The following is a 20,002-nucleotide window of genomic DNA, read 5'->3' as shown; positions in this document are numbered from 1 at the left end:
GGGTGTTATGTGCACACATCTCCTCCTCTGAACAGCTGCTGCTGCTGCCCCATGTGACTTTCACTGCCCTCTCACTGCTTCTGTCCCTGGATGTCGTGGTGTGCTTCGACTTCAGGACAGAGACATGCCTCTGCTTTGTGTCACCTGTCCATTACATTGAAAGGAAGAGCACAGAAGGCTGGAATGGCAGGGAGAAAGGTTTAGAGTATGGCAGCTTAGTATAGTTAACCCTATCCTAATAGGCGTGGAAATGAGGCTAGGTTTTCAGATGATCATTGTGTTGAACAACAATATCAGTATGTATTGGCTGTGCAAGGATGCATATGCAGTGGATGCAGAGTGGAGTCTCAACTGTGTGTGTGTGTGTGTGTGTGTGTGTGTGTGTGTGTGTGTGTGTGTGTGTGTGTGTGTGCGCGCGCGCGCGCGTGCAGGGGCGGATCTAGACATTTTGGGGCCCTCTGCAAAATGTATAGGGCCCTCAAAGGTCATTATACAGACATATCATTTTGGTGCTATTTTAGTGATTTGTCTCATGTAGGCTATATCTTTGATTACTATACATAAATGACACACTAAGATCAAGCCTACTTTTTTGTGTGTTATTCATGACTGATGTGACAGATGGCCCCGAAGGCAGGTTTGGTTGGGGCCTAGGTTTGCCTAATGGAAAGTCCGCCTCTGTGTGTGTGTGTGTGTGTGTGTGCGTGCGTGCGTGCGTGCGTGTGTGTGTGTGTGTGTGTGTGTGTGAGAGAGAGAGAGAGAGAGAGAGAGAGAGAGAGAGATGAGTGAAAAATCATCCGTTTTGTCCAACTGTATTCTTCATGGATATGGGTAAAAAAAAATGTAGGCCTTAACATTATGGCCATTGCATGGGCTTGCACATAGCCGACTAGCCTTGGTGTCCACCACAAGACTTGCCTTCATGTTAGTAAACCCTCAAAAGTTGGCTACCAGTTATTAAACACCATAGCCGAGGCGATGGAAGACACGGGTTGCAGTTGTTCCATTTAATCTAATTTATGCTGACCATCAACTTGTCTTTACATTCAACATCTGCTTCTCCCAATCTGTTCTATCTACAGGTCTGGAAGGCCTCATCTGACACGCCCCCCTCCCCTTGCGCTACGCAAGCCTCGAGATCTCGTTTCAAACGTAACATCACATCACTAGAGAGGAGGCGGGAAATGGCGTCCCAGGTAGCTGTCGTGTAGCCGTACTCGAAATCTGCAACCAAGGAAAACAGAGTGGCAGGCGAGGAGAGGAGGATAGCCTCCGAGGTGGCCTTTGGAACGACCACTCAAGCAACAAGTTAACCCCAGCCCGGGCATGTAAGCGCTGAAACGTAAGTATGTTACGAAATGTAACATGCTACAATGCTATCGTGTTGCAAAATAAATAGCCGTAACCCTACGCCACGGTCGCAGTGTAAATTCTCTAGTGCACTAGCATAGGTATGTCCTATGAGAACATGTAGTTGGCTAAAAAGCTAGCTTCTGCGTCCAAGAATGTTTTCGTCTTTTCTACCGGGTGATGTGTGGCAATCGTGTAAGTCGATGCTTCTTGCAGAAAATGTTATGATTCAAAGCGACCATCCTTTTCTTTTGCGATATTTCGTTGTCTGAATCCTGAGTTAAGAAATTTGTTCGATGCAAACATTTCCCAGCTCCGCCTATTTGGTATGCTAATGCTAGCCAACATTAGCGTGTAAACATTTCGGCTAGCTTTATGCGACCCATCCAATTATTTTCAGATGGCATGTGTCAGACAAGTAAGCTACACCGATTCAACGGCATACATGAAATCTGTTTTTCAAAAATGCTTGCACAGCGCAATGTGATTTGTTTTATTTATTTAACACAGTGCTGCTGGCAGTGGCACTGGCATCAGCTAATTGACACTACTGGATTTCAGCTAGTTGCAACAGTAAGCTACCAATTCGATTACGTTAGCATGTCTACACAAATTCAGGTTTGCAGATGTGAATGGCTGCGTCAACAAACTACGATAATCATCAGTGAGTTGTTGCAAGTTTCCCGCTGTTGCTTATTTCTTGCAACATCGTGTTGCTACTTCAGTGTTGGAACAGGCCGGATTTACTTTCTCTTGCCTGGGGCTAGAGTTTAGACTGCTGCCGCGTCCAAGTTTGTTTCATGCCTCACCCCGCCCACTCTGATGTCTAACCAGCAAGGGTCACTACATGTTTTGTTGTGGACATGCTGACGCATACACAAGCACTTAATGACAACAAATGGGCTAATAACTAATTGCTGTCGTTACGTGTTTGTTGAACCGATGTTACCGTTGTTTAAGTGCAGTGTCTCGCCAAGAGGAAGTTATGTGCAATATCAAAACAGTAGTGTCAAAAAAAGCGGGAACTCGTCCTTGAGTTGTGTGTGACACGCTGTCTAAAACTTTAAATTGTTGTATCCACTTGTAGGTGTGGCTGTTGTGCTATTGCTCAGTTTCAGATCTGAAGTCCATAACAAAATTCCGCTGTTTCTCATTTGTCTCTGCTTAGACACTCTTTGATGTAATGCTGTTGGTGATGATGTTTTTACATGGGCAGTCTTTTTAATGTGATTGTAGGTTCATAATGCACTATTCTGCCAGTTGAAGACGTGCAATAGGCGCCAAAAGACTTTTCTTCCATACTTTACCACCACACTACTACGCCATCACACAGAGCATCCAGTATTACATTACGATTTGCTAATTGCCACTCAGGTAACGGCATACAGGGCCCGTATGTTAACACTTCCGTCACTATGTGTCTTCTTCTCTTTTGATGCAGTGTTTAATGTGAATCCTGGGACAATGAGGCTGAGAGTACGGCAGGCGTCTCAGCAACCCGACTCGTCCCCACCCCCTCCCACCCGCAGTTCCCAGGCCAAGAGGAAACACTCCGAGGTCGACCGCCCCGCCGCCCCCACCACCACCACCGCTGTCGCCAGGATGCAGAAGAACGAGACTGGCCTCTTCTCCACCATCAAGAGGTTCATCAGAGGAAATGCAGTCAAGGTAAGCTGTGGGTGGTGGTGTCATTGACGTTTTTAGAAGCAGGTGTTAAGGTGGTGTAAATCACAGGTAATGTCTGTGTGAAGGTGGTATATTCATTCATTGTAGAATTGGTTTATTATCCTTTATATATTCCTGTTGCTTAAAACCTCAATTGTGTGTGTGTGTGCGTGTGTGCGCCTTAATTTGTTGTGTGCGTTGTGTCAAGGCAGCTCTGTCCTGTCTGAGGTGCTTTGTTGGTGCACTTGTGTTGCGACTTATCCGTTATTATCTGGAACATGGCCCATGGGTCTGCAACAGTAGCCTACGCTGCTCAGAAGTGCCAACCTGTTAAGACCTGATTTGACATGAATCATGATCACAGACTCCATGTAGAAAAAATCTTTCGTTCTGGTGCCTTTTCCACTAACCTGCATGGTGCACACACCTTTCCCAGGTGGAACAGTGCACACCTGCTAAGAGGAGTCGGCTAGACAACGATGCAGATGGCAACCTGATCACCTCCACTCCAACCACGGGCAAGGCAGACCCCAGAACACGTCGGAAAAACCCTTCCAAAGGAGGTGAGGAATGACAGATGGGCGAAATTGATATGTAACGCCCCAATGCACACAACTATAGAACACTCTCGCCAGACCCTCTTGTATTTCTGCTCAGCTTCAAGGTTCTGAAGGGTCTTCAAATTTGCCTTGCTCCGGAACTGCCATACCAATCAGGAGCCCATTTCTCGAAAGCATCGTTGCTAACCAGTTAGCAACTTACTAGGTTTCCAATGGGAAATTGCATTGCAACCAAGTAAGTGGCTAACTTGGTTAACAACGATGTTGTCGAAAAACGTACCCCGGGATCGCAGGATTTTCAACGATGCAACGTGGTGAAAGTTTAAACGTAGTGGATAAGGGGGAAATAAGTGAAACGCGACAGTTGTTGCAGGCAACAGTGGCTGTTCACATGGACTCACTCGTCAACATTGATTCTGGAATTTCAACTGTATTATCCAATCTGTCAATAGTTAAAGTAGCACCTCAATTAAAATGTCAGACAAGTAGTTTCCCCAATCACATGCAAGGATTTAAAAAAAGAAGAAAAATCATGCCTTCTAGATCTATGCATATGGCACAGTTCCAGATGAATGTTCATGGAGCAAGGTGCAACCCGCAACAGCCAGGTAACCTCCATGGGCCCTAAGATCCAAAAACAACGAATGGGAGTCCAGCAAAGGTCTCTCCATTGACTCCTCTGTGCAGTTATTTGGATCTTTGGCCCTGTGGAGGGAGCGCGACTTAAAGTCCCTATGCTGGTGTGCATCTCAGTATACATTTATGCCCTTACCTCAATTGCTGACACATGGTGTAATGTAATGGTGAATGGCTGTGCTGGTGTGCAGATGTGCATTTACCTCTCCCCTGCGGATGCACTCTGAAGTTATTTTTGACTGCATACAAGTGTACTTATATGCATTTTAGGTGTGTGTGTGTGTGTGTGTGTGTGTGTGTGTGTGTGTGTGTGTGTGTGTGTGTGTGTGTGTGTGTGTGTGTGTGTGTGTGTGTGTGTGTGTGTGTGTGTGTGTGTGTGTGTGTGTGAATGAATGACCATGTCTATGTATTTGTTTGCTACTAATGTGCATCCATCTCTGCAGACACAGTGACTCACGACGCCAAGGCAGCGAAGCCCAATGGGAAGCTGGCGGTCCAGGCCGAGCTGCCGGCCAGCCCTCCCCGCACCACCCTCCTGGGCACCATTTTCTCCCCCGTCTTCAACTTCTTCTCCCCTGCCAAGAATGGTGAGGTCCACACGCTCGCACCTCCACCATATCCTCCACGCCAGAGCCATCTAATAACAGAGTTGCGCAAACCGGGGACCAGGAAGTCGGTTGGTGATGTGATTCACATAGATTAAAATGTTTCTTAACAGTAAACTTCTGTTCGTTGGAAACTAACACAGAACCATCACATACCAAACAAAGATTAAGTACAAACAAATTACATTACCTTTACCACATTTTCTGTGTTCTACGGCCACCTCCTAGAACTAAGTAACTTCTAATAGAACTAAAGTCAATGGGGATTTCCATGTTAACGCTCCGTGAGGCTCCATGAGAGCCGCCATTGCTGTGGAAAGATTGGTCCATAGAGGTCTATGGGAGTGACGTAACTCTGTTATTAGATGGCTCTGCTCCACGCCACCATAACAGAACCGCTTGCATCATTTGATGTTTTTCGTCACAGTCAGGTGACGCAGTCATAGCTCATGCCACCATTTTTATGGATTAAATTGTACAAATGTATATATATATATTTTGTACATTCTTTCCATGTTTAACGTTTTAACTTCACGCAATAGTGTGATTAGGTTTGGTTGAGGTAACTTGACTGCTTTTAAAATGCCATTTAAAAATCTGCCTGGTTGGTCAATCCAATTCAAGTTTGTTATAGGCATGCCTGTTTGTATTTGTATTGCCAGGACAGTCAAAAAAAGATGAGGCGCACACAAGGCTTGCAGGTTCAAAAAGTGTATTGTGGCCGACAAATTAACAAAAGAAGTCAACGGAAAATATCTGGAGCTACAAACGTTTCGGACCTAATCCATTATCAATGTTTTTCCTGCGCTGACATCCGCGTTCAATATACGTGCTCCATTGAAAATTAATGGCTGCTGCCCGCGGATAGAACATGGACGTTGACTGTGCAGTGTGCAAGGCAGCCCGCGAACCTCTCGGACTCGCACTGCTCACAGAGAAGTTAAGGAAACGTGCCGTCCCTGTGTGCATGTACCGTTAAAGTGGTGGTTCGCTATTTTAGACATTAAAGTGATACTATCCCATTTTTGGAAATAAGCTTATTGTACACCTCTTCTTGAGTTGAATGATTCAGCTTTAACTTTCTCCTGAACTTTCAACCATTCTATGAGTATGACAGTGCAAATTTTACCTCTAAGCTAGCAGTTAACATTGAGTTGAGCCGTCAGCTGGTCTCATAGGACTCAATGTTAATTGCTAGCTTGGAGGTAAAATTTCCACGGCCATACTCAGAGAACGGCAGTAAGTTCAGGAGAACGGTAAAGCTCAATCATTTAACTCAAGGAGAGGTGTATAATAAACTTATTTCCAAAAATGGGACAGTATCACTTTAAGCCCTGTTTGTGTCTTCTGGGGTGAAGTAGAGATGTTCTCATCACAATTTTGACATTTGGTGCTGAACGGAGCATTTGGGTATTCATGACTGCAGCCGCTCCACCTTTTCATTGACTCCAATGGAGCACTCAAGCAATCGATCATAAAATGGCATTAAACTTTCGTTTGCAGAGACATGAAACTCACCAAGTGGTCAGAGCTGGGCAGCGATACGTTGGCTCGAAAATCACCGAAATACGCTTCCAAAGAAGATATATCATTATTGTCCGTCTTCATTGATTGTATTGGTTTGACTAGTATTACTCAGCACGTCCTGAAATGGGGGTGTGTTTGTTTACGTGACCATCTATGGTTTGTATGCAAGCTGTAGTTTTTGTAGCCAGTCCCGCTCAAAGACAGCCGTTCTACCTCGCTCCTTGATGTCTACACAAATGACACACTATCGCTACCTACTGGCTGGATGTCTACTGCTATTCAACGGCGTCTGGGGGGGGGGGTCCTTCAAAGGCTAAACAACAGTTAGAAGGCATATTTCGCTGCAATTTTCGGGTCAATTTATCCCTGTCTACCACTGACCACACGGTGAGTTCCATGTCTTTTCAAACGAAAGATTAATGCCATTTTATGATGGATTGCTTGAGTGCTCCATTGGAGTCAATGTAAAGGTGGGGGGACTGCAGTCTTGGATACCCAAATGCTCCGTTCAGCACCAAATGTCAAAATTGTGATGAGCATCTCTACTTCACCCCAGTCACACAAATGAGGCTTAATGTCTAAAATAGCAAACTACCACTTTAATTCGGAATTAAAGGAAAGATCAAAGTAAACTCGACAACTATTTAATTCTGAATTATTATTATTATTTCGGAATTAAAAACATCATGTAAACGTAGCATGTGTATGTGTGTTGTGCGTTTGTCCTCCGCTCCTCTCCCCTGGTGCAGTGCCTGAGGAGTTGGAGTCTCCTGGGCAGGCGGTGGAGGCGGAGGAGGTTGTGAAGCAGCTGGAGATGGAGCCACCCGAGGAGACCCCCAGCAGCACGCCTACCTCCACCACCACTACCACGACTGCACCCGCACCCGCACCACCCTCCGCCAGCTCTGAGAGCCGAGGAGTCACCCTCTACCCCACTGGCCAAGTGCCCGCCATGCCCCTGCCCGACTCCACAGTGGAGGAGGGCGAGATCGTCACTGAAGCCGACATGCCTCCCCTCACGGGTAAGTGATTGCTCTATTATCAAAGTTGGACAAACCGTTTTGATAGAGTCCTGCCAGACATTTGTTCTCCCTGTGCTCCTAACGACAGGGATAAATGCAAATGAACTTTGCAAAGTGACTGAAAATTTGCCATTTATTCCTGTGACACAAAAATTCGGGGCAAGTTTAATGAAGTTGAGCTATCGGAGTGGAATGCTGAATTCTGACTTCGCTTTGCTCATTTCGCTTCTATGTCTTCCTACTGTTTCGCTAGTTCATCTACCTGGGTTGTGATATTCAAGATAAGCCAGCCCATTAATTAATCTGGAGCAAATGTGTAGTGTTTTTGTTTTTTTGTTTGTTTTTACTATGTGAGCCTGTTGATCTGTTGATGGATATGCATATGACTATAAAGGTGCATGAGAGCAGTCATATTTCTGTGATCCTTATGTGTGTGTATGGGTGCCTGTGCAGCGGTTGACTCAACGGACAGCAGCTATCCCACAGCCCCTCCCTCTCCACCGCCTGAGGGCTCTTACGAAGAAGACTGGGAGGTGTTTGACCCGTGAGTAAATACATACTTTCACTGTCTGCTGTGAGCATGCATACACGCACACAAGCACACAAACACGTATGCCCTTGTTAACTACTTTGAGAAGAACCTATGTTATAACCTTACTATCACCAATATTGTAATGGCCAGTCTTAACCCGTTCCGTAAGCCTCTCGGTAATGTCATAGCAATGTTATTATGATGTACTTGAGTCTTTTCAACTATGAGTCTGGGCTCATTTATGCAGAGGCTACATGCAAAGTGTCCCGCAGAATTTTCATTAGTCAACGATTGGGGATTAACCTGTATCAGTCACCTGACTAGCATTATTGGAATGACTATGTTGTGCATTTTCATATGAAATATGATGGGTTATACTTTTAAGGGTTTTGCTTTGTTTTGGAGAAGAAACTTTAGAAATGACAGTCTTAATCTTTTCAGGGGACTTTAGTGAAGTTGGTAGATGTTTGCTATTGCTATCAAGGTGGCCACCTTAACCGTAAAGTGCTGGGGGCAACACCGTGCATTTCTGCTCCGAAAGGATAGTGTCATGTGTACTCTCTGAAGCAGGTCTAATGTGGTGTGTGTCTCTGTGTTGTGTGCAGGTACTTCTTCATCAAGCACGTGCCTCCGCTGACAGAGGAACAGCTCACCCGCAAGCCTGCTCTCCCCCTCAAGACCCGCAGCACCCCAGAGTTCTCCCTCGTCCTTGACCTGGTGAGAGGGAGAGGCACACACACACACACACACACTTCTCTCTTTTGTTATCTGGTGAAGACACACACACACACACACGTGCACACACCTTGAAGGACTTGCAGAATTCAGTTGTTATGGCATGCTAACCCCAAGTTGTTTTACCTCCTACTTGAGAAAAGCCTCTTTCTTTTGTTGTGATGAGGAGGGGAAAAAATGAATTTAGATATATGAATATAAATGTCACATGGTTTAAGGATTGGTAGGTTTACCTGTGCAGCTGTCTGATTGGCCTGTCCGTGCTTGTCTGTTGCTGTGTGTGTGCAGGATGAGACGCTGGTGCACTGCAGTCTGAACGAGCTGGAGGACGCTGCCCTCACCTTCCCTGTGCTCTTCCAGGACGTCATCTACCAGGTACAGTAACACACTCACACCAACACGCTCTTGACGCTCATGAAGCACTAACCTGGTTCTCACTCTGGAACATTGTCAATCGCTTAGCTCTGGAAAGGCGCGGGTCTGTTCAAAACAGCTTGAACCTGATTGGAGAATTCACGCGGCTTTTTTTTAATCACCACTACTTCAACCACTGACTTGTGTATATACCCTGCCCTGCGATCTCGCCCCACGATTCTGATTGGACAGGCCATGAAATATCTGATGCCGTTCGGGCTCGTCTAAGATTTCCAGACCCTCGTGCGAGCTCACGAAGTTTAACGAAGATGCATGAAGCACAAAGGGTCTGTATGAGAGCCAGGCTAATGAAGCGCAGCATTACTGGTCCAAACAAATGTTTCACTGACCATAATCCAGGTCTTCCGCCCATTTTGATCCTAAATTCTGGAGCTGCCGGCCATCTGAAACTGACCTCTTCAAAATTGCATATGGACTTAAAATTCTCACCCCACCCAACCCCCACCCCCTCTCTGTGTTTGTAAAGTGCCTTTGGTGTCCTTATTTATTTATTACTCGCACATGAAGGAATGTTTGAGTATTATCTGTCAAATCTCTCTTGCATATAATTTTGGGGACTGATATTGGAGGGTCATGTGTGTTTGAAACATTGTAAGTATACGGTTGTGTCTGATTGTGGCCTTGTTTTTTTCCAGGTTTATGTGAGATTAAGACCGTTCTTTAGAGAGTTCCTTGAACGCATGTCTCAGATTTATGAGGTAAGACTTGCCATTTGAGTTTTTTTTTTAATCATTATTTTTATTATGTTTCTTTAATTTTTTTTAAACCCTCACATTGGGGAAGTCGGTCAACTTTTGTTAATTTAAGTGCCGCCTTCACACAACATTCACATTGTGTCTGTTTCCACAGATCATCCTCTTCACGGCTTCTAAGAAGGTGTATGCTGATAAGTTGCTGAACATCCTGGACCCTAAGAAACAGTTGGTCAGGTGTGTACAGTCATATGAAAAAGTTTGGGCACTCCTTTGGAAAATGATTCTATCCTTTTGGAACATTGGTTTCTTTTTTCTTTTCTTTTTTTAGCTTTTGAGGCAGCGGTTTCATTTTGTTATCGTGTTAGCGCAGACAGCCTGTTATACATACCTGCAAACTTGTCACCTTTCGGCGAAATTCGCTGTTTTGATCTCAAAATAGGTCGCTTGCGTGAATCGTGTAGATCCGAAGAGGTTTTTTTTGGGGGGGGAGGCAGACGGAGACAGACTGCAGACTGATTGACTGCTGTCATAGAATCTGCTAGTTCTACAGACATTACGGTTGAACGACATTCTATTGATCTTTTGTTGGTCTGCCTCTGCCTGTCGTTCCCATTGGCTGGCAACGTGAATCGGGGGAAACATTGACCAATCAGAGCGCTAATTCAGAGGCTAGTTCTACAAGCGGCAAAAATTCGAGGCACCAGTTGGAGTGAACAGCTGATGAAACAGTGGTTGTGAAACACGCGTATCCCCCTGTCATTATCTTCTACCTTGGTACTATCGCTTTCCTTTTACAAATGAACGCTGTCCAAATCACCGTTTCAAAGGTAAATGGGATTTGAGCAGGGTTTGGGAATTGTGAATGGTTTCATTAGCTACGTCCACTTGTGAAAATAAATAGCCCAACGGCAGCAGGTCTGCGGTCCTAACACAGATTATCAGAGAACTACCGGGAAATAGGTTCCCTTATGTCTGATCATTTAATCGGGAATAGCGAGAGCCCTCTCTAACACACTCGATGAAACCTTCATCAACGTCAGAGGAATGCATAGCACTAAGTGCATTCGATTAGTCATCAACGCATGCATGCGCATTTAGACAGCAATGCACTCTGGATGAAAATGCTGCATGACTGTTAGATCTCCTGTCAAACTTCAAAATTTCGGTGATGTTGCGTCGGCGAGGTGACATGTCACATGGTGTCAAACTATCGCGGGATGAATGCGACTGCAGTCAGATCTTGCAACCTCTGCAGTTGCTTATCCCCTTCAACGCTCGTCTGCAGACCGCCTCCGAGGTCACACGCCCATGAACTGGTTGGTCAACAACTCACTCACGGGTGTATATGAGTCTTGTCTCACACCTCTACACAAGTTTGCGCAGGTCCCCACTTCAGCTCCTCCTCAATGCCTGTCCCCCCACTCCTCACACGTGGTGTGTTAGTAGAGCAAACTGGTGCGAGCTCATCGTCTCGTTCATATTTGTGGCCGACTTTTAAATGCGCTGTTTTAATAACACCCACATCATGACAACAAGTTCTCGCTCACGTGTTTTTTTCTCCATCGATCGACAAAAATCTAAGTCGTATGAGCCTAATGGCTATTTGTCGTTCCCCCGCCCCCTCGATAGCTATTATATGAATATTTTTGCAACGTGTGCAATCATGATTTTAATGTTAGCCACCAAGGACATAATATTATTAATCTAAATAGCCTATTAACCTAGATGACATCTGTTATCTTATTCTACAATCTAATGCTTCTTCATAGTACAACACCATTTTATTGGGGAAATGCTGAAATTCGACCATCATTCATTCATAAATTCACTAAAATGCCTTGGTACTAGTTTATATAGCTAATTTATATTATACATTTCCCTATTATTTACCCTCTTAAGCCAAAAACAGCAAATGCTTTAATTTCATAGTCAATTGCAGTGGGGCTCAAAGTTAAGACAACCTCAAGTGACCATGTGCTCCCTCCTTTTGGCTGGTAAATAGGACAACTTAAATTTTGACAGGTGGTGAGTGCAGAGGCGCTTCTTGTCACCTGGCTAGATAGGCAGCCGCTTGGGGGCCCCAAACTAGATGGTGAATAACAGCTAAGACTATACAGTAGTTGTTGAATTTTCGCTTGGCGTCCCAGCTCAACCTAGAATTGCCTCTGGGTGAGTGTATGTTTGGCTTGTAAGGCATATATTGGCTGGTGATGAATAAAATATTGTTTTGCAATATGCTGCGATAAGTTTGTCACCTTTTTCAACCCTCCTGAGTTTGCAGGTATGGTTATAACCTTATTGTCACCAAAATGGTGATGACCCGGTCTTAATCAGTTACCCAAGACTCTTTGCATTGTCATAGTAATGTTATGCTGTACTGTAGTTGAGTGTTTTTGGCAAAGAGTGAATAGACCCGTCAGCGTGTCCATCTGCAATAAGAGGCTACATCATTGCGAGAGAAACAATATGGATATGTGCACAAATTTCCATTCATATTAATTCCATGAAGTAGAGCTTACCTTTGTTTATATAATGGATACTTGCTGTAGAAGCAGACATGTCCCAGCAGTCTTGTACTTTGAATCGTTTCCAGTTACACCTCCTATTCACTCTGGTCACTTCTCTGCCTTGTGTAGACAACCTTCTGTAGACCAACTGGCCACGTAAGGTTACAAGGCAGATTCATCTAGTTTACAAGGCTATGCCCTTTGTTGTCTTGCAGTGTGTGTGTGTGTGTGTGTGTGTGTGTGTGTGTGTGTGTGTGTGTGTGTGTGTGTGTGTGTGTGTGTGTGTGTGTGTGTGTGTGTGTTAGAGGTGCTCCGATCACCATTTTTTGGCCCGATCACCGATACCGATCACCAAAAATCTTTATCTGCCGATTACCGATCATTGCCGATCACAAAAATTATTTCCTATTTTTTTAATAGCCTATTAATTATCCTTATTGAATACCATTTCTGCCCATAAACCAATCAATCTTAATTTGCACATGTCTATTATTATTATTATTATTATTATTATTATTATTATTATTATTATCTTTCAGACTAGTGTTGGTAATACAGTCTACAGTATTAATCAATGTATAAGTTATTGCATAGAATAACTAAACTATTTAAGATTGAATTGAAACTGAAACATTACATCAAATAGTCTTCCACATACGAGAAAAAAACAACCTGTCGCTTTAAAGGAGCAGCCTCGTGAGGAGAGCCCCTCCCCTCTCTGTCACCGTCCACACAGTTGCAGCAGTGCTCCATTACCGTTCTGAATCTCTCTCTCAAGTTTTAACCACATCTGTCGCCGTTTGGTGTTTCAGCGACTATCAAACTAATCGACTGACTGCCAATTACAACTTTGAAAACAATAATTGACATGTTTGTGCTGACAACGTGAAGTTGTCGCGTGCTGACCGAGGCAACTACACAGGTTATAACGTAAAATGGCTCACTGGCGAGTACTCAATCGCAAATTACATTGTCAGGTAAACGGCGCATGGATCGGAAAATCAGATCATTGTTGATGCAGATATGGTTATGAATGGTGGAAATGAAGGGGGGAATGGCGAAAAGTTATAGACAAGCAAAGATGCCTTCTTTTGGTGCAGTTGCAGCTGTGCAGAGCCAGCGCCTACATGCAGCGCCAGGTGTAAAGGCAAATGATTGCGTGAGGAATTTAATATCTCTCGATCGGTTTTTTGATCGGCATGTTTTTCCGATCACCGATCAGGCTATTTTTGGCCATTATCGGCCGGTCATGATCGGCAGCCGAGCAATCGGAGCACCTCTAGTGTGTGTGTGTGTGTGTGTGTGTGTGTGTGTGTGTGTGTGTGTCCGAGCGGTTCAGGTAGTTGATTGCATCTCTCCATCCTGTGTGTCTGCAGGCACAGGCTATTCCGGGAGCACTGTGTGTGTGTCCAGGGCAACTACATTAAAGACCTCAACATCCTGGGGAGGGACCTGTCCAAGACGGTCATCATTGATAACTCACCGCAGGCCTTTGCCTACCAGGTGAGGCACACGTCACTGACTCCGACAAGCCCTGATGGCTTGCTGTGTCAATCTCACTTCTGATGCCAATATGAGTCATCATTGTGTTTCTGTGTCTGTCTGTGTGCATGTGCAGCTGTCCAACGGTATTCCCATTGAGAGCTGGTTCATGGACCGGAATGACAACGAGCTTCTGAAGCTGGTGCCTTTTCTGGAGAAGCTTGTTGAAATGGTATGTACCATGTCCTTTTGTGTTCAGGGCTTTGCAGTGTTTTTTTTTTCCCCTCGCCAGTCGCTGTGGCTAGTGGTTTGCCTCTAGTCACTAGCCAATCAGGCTTTCTGCTAGCCATGGTTTTGTCTGTTCAGAAGATGAAGTGCCAAAGCAAAGTCGGTACCATTAGCATAGCTCCCTACATGAAAATAAATTAGACAAATAGAAATTGAGAAAGTAAGCTTTTTATTGATCTTAAAAACAATTTATGAACAAGAGTTTGAAGATTTATGGACTTTATGGATTTACTGTGTTGTTCACCAGACACTGAAAAGGCACCTTTTAAGTTGATAATGGTATATTCTGTTAGAGAAGTGCACTGACATGGCCACTGTCCATATATTGCATTAGCATATTGTTACACAACATTCAATTGGTAATGTTGTAACCAAATGATACAACGTTAAATGGTAGCCAAACATTTTTAGGATGTTGTGACTTATGTTGAATCATGGCTATTGTGATGTATCATGACCTTTTGGCTTTGGGGGGAATACTTTGATGATTTTCGAGGGTATTAATTAAGACCCTTCTCTCCTCTCTGCAGAATGAGGATGTCCGACCCCACATTCGGGAGAGGTTCCGCCTGCACGACCTGCTGCCTCGCGACTGAGCAGGATAGGGCCGCGTGGCAGTGGGCCTCACTGGGACCCCGCCCCACCCCCTCGACCCCCTACGTCCTTGCGAGGTGACGATGGTGATGGAACTTGCACCAGCATCGTCACACCCACACAGACTCATGAAATGAGGAAGGGACTCATGTTTTAACAGCTGCGGCTGCACACACACACACACACACACACGCAACTTTTATACGAGTGGCACAGAAGAAACAGGAGCCCATTGGTGGACTCACGGTAGCGCCTTGAATGCTCAGGCTTCTGAGTAATGAATTCTTCTTGCTGATTGGACAGGATGCTGGGGGTGGTTCTTTTTTTTCACTCCGTCTTGGTGCTCGGACTCTTGGTTCTCTACAGCCACCCCTTCTGGAGCAGCCAGTCAGCTGTATACATAGGATACCCCCAATTCTCCCCATGTACATATATATGACATGACGTGTATATATTTTCTCCTGTCCAATTTTGCAGACGACCTCCTGCCAGTGACAACATCATGCATTCCTCCCAGAGGGCAGAGGTCAAACAAACACACAAACGACGTGCTGAGAACTTTGACGTTCATGTTTTTACCGTTGGTTGTTTATAGATGTATCTCCACTGTTCATTTGCTTTCGAGTTTTAAACAAAATGTTCAGTCTGTTTTTAAGAGAGAAAAAAAAGAAAATTGTGTTTTATCATACATAGGCATACACAACCTACAGGTTAAAACTGTCACAATTTTATTATTATTTTTTTAAACAAAAAAAAAGATCATGACTTATTTGTGCTTCGGTGATGACTGACTTAAGCCATGGTGATTGCTTACTTTCTGCCCCTTCAACATGAATACAGATATTTTCATTGCTTCTACCATGTCCAGCTTTGCTGATCCTTAATGGAGTGTTACTATGTTAGACCTGCCTTGGCATACGCCAGTGAGGCAGAGGAAGGGCAATGTTACAGCTGGCTGGACTGTACGTACTACGCAGCGTTTGCTCTGCGTGTGTCTCAGTTGAAGTACCAGCAGCACTCCATTAGGCCTCGTCTCTGCCATTCAGCACCTTCTTTTACACACACACACACACACACACACACACACACACACACACACACACACACACACACACACACACACACACACACACACACACACACACACACAAACACAGAGTTATGGACACTTCGCTGACCCAGGGACTAGCAACGCAGGTTATAGTGACCTTTTTCCAGTGTCCTCACACACTTTGACTCCTCAACACATTTAGTCTCTTGATGACTCCTTACTCTGCAGTGTAACTCTGCCATTGGCTGTGTGGGTATGGAGCAGGGGTGAGTTAGCTCTGGAGCAGTTGAGGCATACTGCGGTAGGATGGTTATTTAGGAGCTTACTGCAGATATCGGGGCGCTCCACACCACATTCACCATGAACGTGATGGTATAGAAATGGTCAAAACAAACCTGATTCTTGCGGTGCACATGCGATTCACTAACCACAATGCATTATCTTGGAGTGCACATGTTCAACGCACAGATTTGATCTCTGCACCATCACAATTGGCTAGTTCTCATTGGCTAGTTCTCATTGATTGGTGGTGGTAAAACAGCATTTGCTGATACTGTGGAAAAATATATTAATTCTGTACGAAGGCTGTTTTGTGTGAAGACTGGATTACTATCTAGGCTTAAACTGCAAGTCAGTTCTCCAAACTTGCATGTTGTCTGCTTTGTTGACTTGGGTTAAGTCAGTTTTATATTGGACATCGATCTAACATTTAAAATACAAATCCATTTGGAAAGTAACACTTGCTGTGAAACCAACTTCAAATCAGAAACGTTTCCCCATGTGTCACAAGGCTTAATTTCTTTTACAGATACTGTGTTTGTATTTTTTTATTATAAAATGAATGACCAATATAAAACTGGCCTGATCCAGGTTGACAATGGAGAAAGGAAAGGGTGTGAGTTTGATGAGAACTTGCACCCCCTAGTGTAATCTGCAGTTAATGGGAGCCTACTGGTGGGGCAGTTGACTGGCACTTACAACTCTGCATTGTGACAGGTGGCAGAACAAGGGCCATTTTGAATGTACTCTGGGGAAGCGAGTTTGCGAAACACAGGGCGATGTTGCGTCCGCCCGCGTTTCTCGTCTCCAATTGGCCACAGCGGTTCCCCTATGTCTCCTCCTGATTGGCTTTCATTTAACAGCGCGCACGGCTCTGGGGAATGTTTGTTACTCTCTCGCACGCACACACACACACACACACACACACACACACACACACACACACACACACACACACACACACACACACACACACACGGCAGAGACAGGCTGTTGATTGGCACAGTGTAAATCCTGCAGAGGATGTATTAAGACTTGGGAACCAAGGGTGCTTGCAACTCAAACTACTTTCTCCTGTCCTTCACTGGCCTCTCAGCCCCTCTGTGTTGCCCACCACCGTGGAGATTTTTTTTCCCCACGGGCAACCAGCACAGGGGGACTACTGGTTGGATTTCCTACCATTCAACACCCCTATTGGAAATGAGTGAGGTTTTTCATTCAATATTTTGCTAAAGCAATTCAAAGGTCAATCATCAGTTATACCGGGCCTTGCGTCCCAAGGCCAGGGGCAACAGCAAAGGACAAAAGGAAGAAGGTTGACTTGCACAAGTTTTCCAGGGTGTTAGGTGGGCATGAGTGTGAGGCGAAGAGGAGTGTCTGTAGCCATACGTACTCAGTGTTATGGTCAATGCTGATGTTTTCTTTTTATGTACTCGCCTTTTGGAAAAGGGGTGACCGTGTGCTCCGTTTGTATTCTTCTTCATGCTCATATGGCCTTGACTGTTCTTATTTTGATCTGTGTTTTATATTTACGTTAACTGTCATTCAACCTGAATGTAGCCCATGGGAGGCCTGTATCCATGCTGATCTCTCTTCTGCCCCCCCCCCCCCTATGATTCCAACATGAACACCTCCTTCTGTCTATCTGCTGTTACAGTCTCCAGTTATTGCCTGCAGGGGTCTCTTGAGGTAGGATACGTCAAAAAGTGGCAAGTCAAAACCTTTCCGGCATGGCACTGCATCTAGGCAGTTAAGCAGCTTCACAGTAAATATGACATGCTTTTTAAAAGGAATTTTAGAAATAACATTCACAATACAATCAAGTTATATTTCAGGGGACCTAAATAAGGTGGGGTCTGTTTTAAAGCTGGATGCCTGTCATAGGCCCAAAGTGCAGGGGGATATCCTGGTTCGTGTTCGTACTAAAGCCCTTCGAATGAAAAAGGCTCCCCACCTCCCCTATAGATTCTGACATTTCTTTGGAAAAACAGAATGGATAATCTACACACAAACAATACTTGGTCAGTATTTTTAAACTAGCTTGATCGAGACAAAATGCATTCTTTTTTTCTTTCATCTTATAAATCAAAAGCAAGGCAATTAATCCAACATATAGCACTTACTTAGTGCAACTGATTACACCATTTTTATTAACTAGGCTATTTTGCTCATCAGGTTATGGTACATAAATAGCCATCAATGAGCTTGTTGTAATAGCTGCAAGCATTCAACAAAGGCATAGCTGTCAATAACTCACAGTGAAATTTAAGTGTGCTTACATCACAAGCACACGGGTTACTGTACTCGGTCACCATGTCAACATCTATATCTACCACTAATGTATCTTCTGTGTCCTACCATTAATCTATAGCCTATACTGAGTTTAAGGTCCTTAACCACCCAAATATTTTCTAGGTCAGATCTATGCCAATCCACATGAACACAGTTTTGTACCTGCCATCTGACGTAGGCTATTGGATGTACAGTAACTGATAGTCTTTTAGCTTATGGTGTGAGATTCAGAACACCCAAGGTCACCTTAAAAATAAAATAATAAAATAAAAATGAGAACTATTTAATAGAGAGAGAGAAATTCATTTAAATCCAAATGCTTCTTTAAAAGATGGGTCTTCAGGAGTCCTGTGATTGTACTTCAGATTGCACTGAGTTTTTTATTTAGGAGCAACATGGATGCATGGCCGTAGTTACATTTGAGGCTACCGAGGTCCGGACCTCGCCTATCGTGAGAGGTTTTTTTTTATTATTATTATTTTAACGGCAAATATGACCAACTGAAACACACAAAAACATCTATAAACCTTTGTGAAGCGTCCTTTGCAAACTGTGTTGTTAACATCCATGTGCTATGTGTTCTAGTTTTGCCTTTGTGTTCTGTTTTTGAGAGTAAACAAGATTGATTAATATCGCAAGTGGTGCGACTCGTGGGAGAGAACGCAACTCAGCCGACATCGCAAGTGTTTGGTCGCGTTCATGACAGAGCATTGCGCAAAGCAAAATTACCATGCTTTCTGGTTGGAAAAATGCATTGAAATGGCAAAGTGTGCGTGTGCAGCCTGCGCAGTAATGTGCCGTCACGAACGCGCCCATTAAGCACGCGCTTGGTGAGATCTCCGCTATCAGAAAGCCCGCGCTTGATGAGATCTCCGCTGACAGAAAGCCAACCGTTGTATAGCCTACATAAAGCTCATGCGTAACAAGTAGGCTATGGTGTCGTAAAAAGCCATTTGAGTCATTATTTTAAGAAGGCCGGCTGCTGCATCAGTTGCTGCATAAAGGTAAAAGCAGGATATCCGTGAAAGGTAATTGATTGTAAATTGGAAAGCATGTGATAAACACTGACAGAGGAGGTCACCGGAACATCTTCAGGTGTGGATATTTTCCTGCTAATTTGGACAAGTGCCAAGACTATCGACGTTGCCACGTCTTCGTCAGAGTCAATCGCAGTAAAATATCCACACCTGAAGAGGCTCCCGTGACTACTGTGTCTGCATAGCCGTGACGCATCAGATGGCTCAGGAGCGCGGAGGATAGGCTACTTTTCTTTCTCGTTGAAAGACTTTTGTCCTCTGCGCTTGTGAAGAACTATAACAAGTAAATAAAAACAAAACGTTTGATGCGACTCTAGGAAGAAAAAAGTTTACTCCAAAATAGGTGGTTTGCACTACAGAGCTATCCCTGTATCTTTGGAGGAAAACAGCTGAAGTGTAATTTCATTGGGAGAAAAATATGAATGGCTGAGCAACTTGCCATCTGAGGATGTAGCTTATTGTGCAACTTCAGGGTCAAGCTTTAGTTTCCTTACAAAGGGCTTTACTGACTGGGAGGATGCTGTTTATAATAAAAGAGGCATGATACCAAAGCATAGCCATTCAAAGGGAATAGGCTGAGTTGGCTGAAAACTACAACATATTTATTATTATACATGTCTACATATTTACTATTTCACATTAGGCCTATACATTCATAGAGGAGGGCCCTATATATAAGCATGTGTAGCCCATATTTATTTATTTTATGA

The 20,002-nt window shown here is 44.2% G+C and overlaps 1 protein-coding gene across 1 annotated transcript; it reads left to right on the top strand.

The window, feature by feature from the left end:
* Nucleotides 1–1,165: 1,165 nt before the first annotated feature.
* Nucleotides 1,166–15,491, top strand: ctdspl2a (CTD (carboxy-terminal domain, RNA polymerase II, polypeptide A) small phosphatase like 2a). Its single transcript, XM_063196579.1, has 13 exons — nucleotides 1,166–1,342; nucleotides 2,792–3,018; nucleotides 3,452–3,578; nucleotides 4,655–4,798; nucleotides 7,093–7,365; nucleotides 7,819–7,909; nucleotides 8,503–8,614; nucleotides 8,921–9,007; nucleotides 9,703–9,765; nucleotides 9,917–9,996; nucleotides 13,646–13,772; nucleotides 13,888–13,983; nucleotides 14,570–15,491. The coding sequence occupies exons 2-13, from the start codon at nucleotides 2,815–2,817 to the stop codon at nucleotides 14,633–14,635; spliced, it is 1,470 nt and encodes a 489-aa protein (XP_063052649.1). The 5' UTR covers nucleotides 1,166–1,342; nucleotides 2,792–2,814; the 3' UTR covers nucleotides 14,636–15,491.
* Nucleotides 15,492–20,002: the final 4,511 nt, after the last annotated feature.

Source organism: Engraulis encrasicolus, chromosome 4, assembly GCF_034702125.1.
Source record: "Engraulis encrasicolus isolate BLACKSEA-1 chromosome 4, IST_EnEncr_1.0, whole genome shotgun sequence".
Taxonomy (NCBI): Eukaryota; Metazoa; Chordata; class Actinopteri; order Clupeiformes; family Engraulidae; genus Engraulis; species Engraulis encrasicolus.
Note: the sequence above shows the minus strand (reverse complement) of the source record. Positions and strands in the feature narration are given on the sequence as shown.